Genomic DNA, 10038 nt, shown 5'->3' on the forward strand with positions numbered 1-10038 from the left:
ACATGATGAATATACAGCCCCTTGCATGGGACACAATCGGAATTAGACACAATCATGAAGCCGAGTGCCAGAGGTTGTGGACGCTCTGACCATATTTACTTACAAAAGAATTATACTCATCGTAAAACTTGAAAGGTGAAGCGGCTTCATCGAATAATCTTGACAGACTAGTCTTTGTAGTAATAACTGGTGACGTTGTTTGGAATGGTCACACAACACAAAGGATGTAACAAGTGCTACAAGGCGAGATATGTACATGCCATGCAGAACCTTTTGGTATATTGCTATCCAAGTAAATATACAAAATTGAAACTATCCCTCTTGTCGTAACGTTGGTGATACAGGAAACCGGTTTGGTCTTTGTACAAATACAATTCAAGATAAGATGTACCATCTGGAGAGTCTATGGTTTCCTTCAAATCCAACCAAGGCGGATATATATCTTTCACAGCCTTTGCTATACATGGTATATATCTTCTCTCCTCTAGACCGCTGAGAACCGCGGTATCAGAATCTCTTAGCTTTATTTCACGATGTTTCATTTGTATCTCATTGTTAGGGAGAACAGTTCTGTGAGATGATCATTGGCTTCATGGAAGACAATGACATCCTGAATGAAGAATTCCTCCCTTTTATTCGGACTGAAAAGGGACAACAGGTGAGGATACGCAGAACACTAATGCTGTAAATGACCTCAGTGTAGTAGCCTTCCCGTTTACTGACGATTCTGGTCCAAGTTGAATTAAACAGTCTTCTCTTGCTATGTACGAGTGATGACAGCTGTTTGCCCCAAAATATCATCCCATAGGCATGAATGGACAACCAATTACACACATGTACACTTTACACCCGAATGACAGTCGGGAAAGGTCTCCTATTATATAGGAAGTGAACTGCTGAATTTTTAGTTGGCATTTTGTAATACTTATCTCGCAGTGTGAGACTACAATGTCTAGTAGGCGACCTCTTTACCTGTTGTTACGATACAAGTGGGTCATTTCGGTACCGTAATGGTTAGAACGTCAGGAGACCTTCGATAAAACCCGGATCAAATCCGCGTTGATCTAATACGAAAGACTTTAAATATGGTCCTGTTACTGCCTATCTTGGCGTTTAGCACTGAGAGGTCAGGGTATGGAGAGACGACTGGTTAATTGGCCTGCTTTCAGTATAATGTGACTGTGAAGGGTGTCATGTCTGGTGTCTTCGGCGTGATACTTCAGTGGCGGCAGGACTTTGGCGGCATTGACTCGCGCCGCCAGAAAAAGGCACAAATATAGTATATACACACACCTTATAACGTCTTGTCTTCATGTGACTGAAAACTTGTTCAGTACGACGTAAAAACACATGCATACACACATTTTGTCCCTGTTACCCGTTCGAGCGAGAAAGGGTCCTTATATTGACCCTTACATTTTTACCATTCCATGTTCACTACCATAGACTAATTCCATGTAGCTGTTAGCGGTGTGTATTAACATGTGTTTAGTCACAGGTGTACGATAGTTATCATGTATTTATATATGTCCATAGTTATACGATGGTTATTGTGTATTTATATATGTCCACAGTTGTACGATGGTTATTATGTATTTATATATGTCCACAGTTGTACGATGGTTATTATGTATTTATATATGTCCACAGTTGTACGATGGTTATTGTGTATTTATGTATGTCCACAGTTGTACGATGGTTATTGTGTATTTATGTATGTCCACAGTTGTACGATGGTTACCTAAGGACAGTTCAGAAACATTACCCGCAGTATGTCGAGGAGCTGCGAGGAATGGCGGAGGCTACAGGTGTCCCATTCTCTAAGGTGAACTTCACATTTTACAGATGGTTGAGTGGGGCGGTGGGTTATGCAGGCTGCTTATTAATGTGATTTATTGATTTGGGGTTTTATATCGCCATGGTCAGAAATGTTTCACTTATAAGGCGAAAGTCAAATGTACGAGTTAAGGGATAAGGGTTCCCAGAGTAAACAACCACTCTTCGCCAGACAATTTATATTTAATAATGTCTCTAACATAAAAAGCCGCCGCCCAATCAGCGGCGGCAGCTGTATGATTCAAACTTACGACTTCATTGATAAAGAACCGATCAACTTGAGCGAGAACTACGGTGTAGTCGAACGAGCCAGCCAGTTATAATGTTACATCCATGAACAATTAGAATTATGACTGTTTTTACGTGGAAAGTCTCCTTCCCATGCCACCAGGTGGACAGGTGCGACTGAATCTGGAACACCATGCAGCAAATGATGCAGCTGTACTCATCATTTGACCGTTTAATCGATAAACCAGACCTTCCGTGTGTGGAAAACAGTTTGTTTTTTGCATGGAAGTCGCTGCGCTGATAAGTATTACTTACAGATTTTACTTATTGCGTATATATTTCAGTTTTTTGCTGCTGCTTTGCGCCCCGAGTTATCATCAATAATTGACCTGGATAGACATGGTAACGAAGGCTGCACGGATATATATGTGAAAACATCCAAACAGGTAAGACTGCAGTATTCTATAGAAGTCTAGAATTCCTCCTTTCTCTGAAGTGGTATTGACTTTGAACCGTCTGCAAGTGCATGGTTGTCGATTTGGCAATGATGGCCATACAGTCACAAACTTACATTGCATAGTCTTCACCCCCGTTTTATGCAATACAATTCAATCGCTCTGTTTCACTATCTCGGTAGTTCTGGTGGCAAAACAAAAACAGATGAGTGGTATAACAAAAACAGTTTGATGGTAATACAAAAACAGTGTGGTGGTAAAACTAAAAACAGTGTGGTGGTAATGCAAAAACAGTATGGTGGTAATACAAAAACAGTTTGATGATAAAACAAAAACAGTTTGATGGTAATACAAAAACAGTGTGGTGGTAAAACTAAAAACAGTGATGTGGTAAAACTAAAAACAGTGATGTGGTAAAACTAAAAACAGTGTGGTGGTAAAAGTAAAAACTAGTTCAGGAATCACATCGTCATGGAATTTGTTCTGTGAAAGAGGAGAGAATCCTGGAGAGGATGTGATATAAATGCACGCACTAGTGATTTATTTATTTGTTTATTTATTTGATTGGTGTTTTACGCCGTACTCAAGAATATTTCACTTACATGTAGTTATATTTTAGGAATGTTGACCTATGGAGAAATACATCATTACAAAAAAATAATTAGTTATTTAATTATTTGATTGGCGATTTACTCAAGAATGTTTCACTTATACGACGGTGCCAGCATTTTGTTGTGAGGAAGCCGGACAGAGCCCAGGGTAGACCCACGACCATCCGCAGGTTGCATACATTACCAATAATAAACCAACATGTAAAAGGCCTGGAGCCTGAAAATGCAGACGTGTAACGTCAGTCTCTATAGAAATGCTTACTAAATCGGTGCCTAACATGGGATCTGTGCATATTTAATAGCTTCTACTTGGACACACTGAGGATTTGAGCAGATCCCAAGAAGGGCGGGTATTCATTCTTCACGCCACCATATCCTCGCAAACAGACGGACAGACTGACAACGCACAGGTACAGGAAAGATTCACGGCCATCACATGTGCAGGTTTGCCAACTGTTCAATTGTGGGTTGTCAGTTTTTACCTGAACGCTTCACTGGGGAGCTACGAAAGGTAACCACTCCTGGATGCTTCCACAATGCCAGGAAAGTGGGCGCTCGGTAGTAAAAAAAAAACTAAGGGACGTATTTATTTATTTATTAGAATTTTGTTTAACGCACTCAAAAATGTTAACAAAATGAACCAATCATGAGACACGAGAGATTTCACTTGAATTAGCTGAGTTTTATTCTGACAACTAACTGCCGAAGTCATGGCAGTTGTGAACACTTTGAAGCCTACTGAGGTGATGGGACACTCTCGGTTTAACATTTGACCGTAAGGAGATAAACGATTTTGATTGCTCTAAAATGAATGTTATGAGCATCGAATACTTTTAATTGAATGTAAGGCTCTGCCTCTTGACCGAAATTAAGTATTTATGGGATGGGGCACTCTTGAGGGTAGTTAAGTGTTAATGGGATGAGGCACTCTTGAGGGTAGTTAAGTGTTAATGGGATGAGGCACTCTTGATGGAAGCTTAACATTGGGAGGGGTAGGGATGTAATAGTCCTCACAGTGGGCCTATAATGAAATTAAACTTGACTTCTTGAAATTTAATCCCTGTTTAGGTATGTTGCCAGGGAATACTTTCGGTTTATTGCCTGACTGCGGGTTGATTTACACAATCAATGATCTGTATCCGGTTGTTGTGGACATGGAGAAAATACGTAAGTCAAATTGTACGATGTGGATAACTTGTTGTTTAATGACTTTTTGCTGGTGGGGGTAGGGATTATGTATCGTTGAGTAAGGATGTCCATACAGAAATGGCGATAAGTATATGTGAGGTGCTCAGTTAGGTGATTCGTGGCTAACGACACAGTTGATTTGCTCATTTCATCATTTACGAAATAATTAAGGTGGTCACCAGTATCAGACTAGACTTCCTTGTGGTGCTGTGTCTGGCAGTCAGTGGTCGCCAGAATCAGACTAGACGTCCTTGTGGTACAGTGTCCAACTATCAGTTAAAGAAGCTGTTGGTAGCCAGACAGGTGGTCACCAGTATCAGACTAGACTTCCTTGTGGTACAGTGTCTAGTTGTCAGTAACAGAAGCCGTTGATAGCCAGACAGTTGTTGGTCACCAGTATCAGACTAGACGTCCTTGTGGTGCAGTGTCTAGCTGTAAGTTAGAGAAACCGGTGATATCCAGACAGGTGGTCACCAGTATCAGACTAGACTTCGTTGTGGTGCAGTGTCTAGCTGTCAGTTAGACAAACCGTTGGTAGCCAGACAGTTGGTCACCAGTATGGGACCAGACTTCATTGTGGTGCAGTGTTTATTTGTCAGTTAGAGAAGCCGTTGGTAGCCAGACAGTTGTTGGTCACCAGTATCAGACTAGACGTCCTTGTGGTACAGTGTCTTGCTGTTAGTGGTCACCAGCATTAGACTAGACTCCGTTGTGGTGCAGTGTCTAGCTGTCAGTGTTCGCCAGTATCAGACTAGACTTCGTTGTGGTGCAGTGTCTAGCTGTCAGAGAAGCCGTTGGTAGCCAGACAGTTGGTCACCAGTATGGGACCAGACTTCATTGTGGTGCAGTGTTTATTTGTCAGTTAGAGAAGCCGTTGGTAGCCAGACAGTTGTTGGTCACCAGTATCAGACTAGACGTCCTTGTGGTACAGTGTCTTGCTGTTAGTGGTCACCAGCATTAGACTAGACTCCGTTGTGGTGCAGTGTCTAGCTGTCAGTGTTCGCCAGTATCAGACTAGACTTCGTTGTGGTGCAGTGTCTAGCTGTCAGAGAAGAGGTTGGTAGCAGACAGTTGGTCGCAAGTATTTTATTAGGCATAGTTATACATGTAGCCCAGTAATCCTGTCTGTTAAAGGGATGCCGTGGGTAACCAGGCTGTAGCATTGGCATTTAAGTCGTGTTCAAAGGGTGCGATTTGTCTTTCTACTTCATTTATTGACACATCCGTCACCACCGTGACATTGGCAGACACTGGTACAGCATTAACCATAAATCACCGATTTTTTGCTCATGCGACATGTAAATATGTTTGTGTACTATTTATTTGTTTATTTGATTGGTGTTTTACGCCATACTCAAGAATATTTCTCTTATACGACGGCGGCCAGCATTATGATGGGAGGAAACTGGTCAGAGGCCGATGGACACCCACGACCATTCACAGTTTTGTTTATGCACCAGCTTAGCTGTATTGGGAAATATCGAATTCTAACGATTGTATGAAATACTGCGTCCGATGAATTTCCGTCCATTCGACTAGTTCACACCGAGTGAGAAATCGTTCGTCAACATGGCTTTCGACATACATATAGCTTATTTTCATATCTCACGTCTTGTTTAAGTAAATATAATGAAGCTAATTGCAAACGACTGCAATGAATTTCAACGATTTATTTTTGTTTTTTTTTTGTCCAGCCCGCCAAGTGGTGAACCGAGCAATGCTAGCCTCTGAAGATTTCAGTGACATGCAGCAGAGGTGTGCTTGTCCTGGGGTTGGCATCGCTAACGGTTTCTGGTCAGTCTCATGTTTATGATGTGTGCTTACCCTGCAGTTGGCATCGCTAACGGTTTCTTGTCAGCTTCATGTTAATGATGTGTGCTTGTCCTGGAGTTAGCATCGCTAACGGTTTCTGGTCAGTCTCATGTTTATGATGTGTGCTTGTCCTAGAGTTGGCATCGCTAACGGTTTCTTGTCAGTCTCATATTTATGATGTGTGCTTGCCCTGGGGTTGGCATCGCTAACGGTTTCTTGCCAGTCTCATGTTTATGATGTGTGCTTGCCCTAGAGTTGGCATCGCTAACGGTTTCTTGTCAGCCTCATATTTATGATGTGTGCTTGCCCTGGGGCTGACATCGCTAACGGTTTCTGGTGGGTCTCATATTTATGATGTGTGCTTGCCCTGGGGCTGGCATCGCTAACGGTTTCTTGCCAGTCTCATGTTTATGATGTGTGCTTACCCTGCAGTTGGCATCGCTAACGGTTTCTTGCCAGTCTCATGTTTATGATGTGTGCTTGCCCTGGGGCTGGCATCGCTAACGGTTTCTTGTCAGCTTCATGTTAATGATGTGTGCTTGTCCTGGAGTTAGCATCGCTAACGGTTTCTGGTCAGTCTCATATTTATGATGTGTGCTTGCCCTAGAGTTGGCATCGCTAACGGTTTCTTGTCAGCCTCATATTTATGATGTGTGCTTGCCCTGGGGCTGACATCGCTAACGGTTTCTGGTGGGTCTCATATTTATGATGTGTGCTTGACCTGAGGCTGGCATCTCTAACGGTTTCTGATCAGCCTCATATTAATGATGAATCACAGATAGCTGTGTCCAGTTGAATTTAGAGACTTCGACAAATTGTATTTACCACAGATACCTTCATTTATGTTTAATTGGATATAATGAAATTCATTTATTTAAACATTTGAACCATATTTATAGTTACTATGACGTCACATGGTCTCGTTTTATTGGCAATTTACAAAATTCTAGTTGAACGTGTTATGTGATGTGGATCAATACATACAAAGAGCTATTCAGACTGTAAACATGCGGAGTAGAGCGGACTACGTTCAGGACAGGTGTTTCAGGACTAAAAATATTAGACTTTAGCCCAATGCCGATTTGTGAAACGGGTGCCTGGGCTACATGGCTGTTTGTCTATTATCTAGTATACTATATGACGCTATAGAAATCTTTGATCAGTCCGTAGCACATGGTAACAGCTACAGGATAGGAATCAGTTCAGTCTGAACCAGCTGATGCTGTAGTAAAGAATCGCCAGATTGATAAAATAATTCCTGACTACGAGCTGCAAATCGCTATGATTATTTGGGACCAGAGGAATCATGTAAAGAAAGCAACAAGCAGTTGCCTATCAAGCAGTAACTCTCAGATTTTAGGTAATGAAGCTAAGCTAAAGATGGATATAACTTAAATAGCAGCAACTTAATTTAGCTTGATAAAATAATACCAAAAGTATTATACTTTTGAAACTGAAACTTCACCAAGAAGAAAGTAAGGAGTTTGTTATCGATGTTTTAGTTTTTCTCTTCTTGCAGTGCTAATATTGGTAATCTTAGCCAAGAACCAGAGCTGTGGACCATCGAGGTAGCTCCAGTGCCGGAAGAACCTAGGTCAAGATTAGAGAAACGGCAATTCCAGCCGGCCTCCTCGGCGTCTGCTGATGTCTTTGTGCACGTTAACAGGTATATCAGCCACAGTGACAGTTTTTATTTCTTGTTGTACAGATTTTAAATACTCCAGTTATTTACGGTATTTACTGGTGTTTAACGCCGCACTCAATGATTTTGTACTTGACGAAAGTCAGGTTTTATGGGTTTAGGAAATAAACCACCTGCCTTTGGCAGATATCTAACAAACCTGCAGTGCTGTGTAGTATTCAGTTCTTCATGAGATTAGTATAGTGTCACCTGTTTCTTGTATTCGTGTCGCACATAGTTCCCTGGGATTCTAATTAACTTTGTCGTCAAAAAAAAAAACAAAAAACAAAAAAAAAACAAGAACGCATCAACAAAAAACCTGCACCCATGGCAGCCAAATTACATTCCTGACAGACATTGTGCACTTCTGATAGACAAGTAGCATTCTTTGTGGACAAAGCATTTTTAATAGACACGATGAACTCCTATTGGACAAATTGCTCCCATGAATGATCAATCTGAATATTTTTGTCCTGTCTGCTTACTGTCCGGTCCCTTCTCAAAGTTTACACTGTCTTTACTCTACCACTGTGGCTCCCAGGAGGAGTCCTCCAAAATTCTCCCCACTGCCTTATTCCTGATACCGATCCGATGCTTTACAGAGGTTCAAGTGTCAAACCTAGATCTTTGCAAATCTTGGGTTCGCAGGGCACTGTGAAGAGTTATATACAATTATGTATGTCCGTTGTTGGTAAGCCAACGTCGTAAACAGTGATACCAATGTGATGGACGTACTACGCCATGCCCAGATTTATCATTATTCTTAATTAGCATTGGACATAAATATCAATCGATTTGTTGTAGATACGAGCTGTTGGAAGTCGAAGAGATTCCTGAGAGGTTGAAATCCTCCGCACAAAGATGTAAAAGAATATCAGAGTTACCTGCCCCTGCTGATATCCCCGGCCTTCAGCATATCCTTGGGGATGAGCAGGGAGAACACTTTCCCATTTTCAACCACAACATGAAAAGTGATGTGGAGACGTTGTTCGCTGGTTAGTAATGTCTATCATCATAGCAACCCTTTGTGTTTGGTAAATAAATGCGGCTAGCCCTTGAATTGCGCTAAACGGGCACAGCCCTAGAATTGTTCTCGCCGGGCATAGCCCTCTTTATGCCTGTCTAATGCAAACCTACATATGCTTTCATGTGTGATGATTGTCATGATACACAAACAGTGAGTGGCAGGCACAATATACAAGACTACAGCATACAGTGTAAAACCAGAGCAGCGACAATAGTGTAATAATTGCCAAATAGCCAAAGTTTAACTTAACCGGTGAAATCCGGGATCTTGTTAGTTTCCATCAGTTAGGGTTTTATTCTTCAACTGTTCACGCAAATGCTAAAAAGGCAGCAACTGACACTCCCCTAGCACCGAGGATTAGTAAACAGAAGAAGGTAAAAGGTGCCTTGATGTTAACGGCTAAAATACTCCACAAGGCCGTTATTACTGTAGGCTCTGAATACGCTATTTGTTTATCTATCCAAACTCTTCGAAGCTGTGTTTGAATTCTTTGACAGTTCTTGATACTTACTTTCTTGTTTTCAGTTATTGTTGATCTGACAAAGGCTTTGGTGTATGTCTACTCGAAGAACCCCAAACTGGGGCCGTCCAACATTCTGCCGATCTCGTGACCAAGCCCTTTCCGTTTATCTCATTTAAAACTGAATGTCTTGTTCTTTGTCCTTCTAACAAGTGACTCTGGTCTCTATGCAATCGGGATATTGATGGTATGTAAGTGATCATGTAATCGTACTGTTCTAAGAAGCATTTCCACAAAAATATTAAACCGAAGAATTAGAGCCGATATTCTCTATTCAGTTTACTACAAAGTACATGTATACATGTAACTATCCTCTACTATCCACGGTGGTACTTTTTCGGTGTTCAGTATCAAATAAATGAGAGCATATGTCAATAAAAAAATGACAATCCACGTTCACTCGTTTATTTATTTATTTGATAAGTGCTTTTTGCAGCACTCGAGAATCAGTGGCTTTTGTTCCACCGCAGAGAATACATATAACAAAGAGACGGTGGTAATTAATACACCACAGAAAATAACTAAGTTACGGTGGTAATTAATACACCACAGAGAATAACCAAGCAACGGTGGTAATTAATACACCACAGAGAATAACCGAGAGACGATGGTTATCAATAGACCACAGAGAATAACCAAGAATCACCACAGAGAATAACAAAATGACTGTGGTAATTAAT

General features: G+C 41.2%; 1 protein-coding gene across 1 annotated transcript; it reads left to right on the forward strand.

Annotated features, from left to right (window-relative positions):
• Nucleotides 1–565: 565 nt before the first annotated feature.
• Nucleotides 566–9746, forward strand: LOC135475920 (beta-alanyl-dopamine/carcinine hydrolase-like). Its single transcript, XM_064755884.1, has 9 exons — nt 566–658; nt 1727–1825; nt 2409–2510; nt 3433–3574; nt 4199–4297; nt 6013–6112; nt 7650–7796; nt 8616–8806; nt 9364–9746. Exons 1-9 carry the CDS (start codon nt 578–580, stop codon nt 9447–9449), a joined length of 1047 nt encoding a protein of 348 aa, XP_064611954.1. The 5' UTR covers nt 566–577; the 3' UTR covers nt 9450–9746.
• The last annotated feature ends 292 nt before the right edge of the window (nt 9747–10038 follow it).

This window comes from Liolophura sinensis, chromosome 9 (assembly GCF_032854445.1).
Source record: "Liolophura sinensis isolate JHLJ2023 chromosome 9, CUHK_Ljap_v2, whole genome shotgun sequence".
In the NCBI taxonomy this organism is placed as follows: Eukaryota; Metazoa; Mollusca; class Polyplacophora; order Chitonida; family Chitonidae; genus Liolophura; species Liolophura sinensis.

What these genes read in the sequence shown, in the direction of transcription:
- LOC135475920 (XM_064755884.1), top strand. Translation starts at nt 578, where the DNA reads ATGATCATTGGCTTCATGGAAGACAATGACATCCTGAATGAAGAATTC. An exon ending in CAGGTGTCCCATTCTCTAAG is followed by an intron (nt 1,826 to 2,408) that starts GTGAACTTCACA and finishes TATATATTTCAG; the next exon opens with TTTTTTGCTGCTGCTTTGCG. An exon ending in GGCATCGCTAACGGTTTCTG is followed by an intron (nt 6,113 to 7,649) that starts GTCAGTCTCATG and finishes CTCTTCTTGCAG; the next exon opens with TGCTAATATTGGTAATCTTA.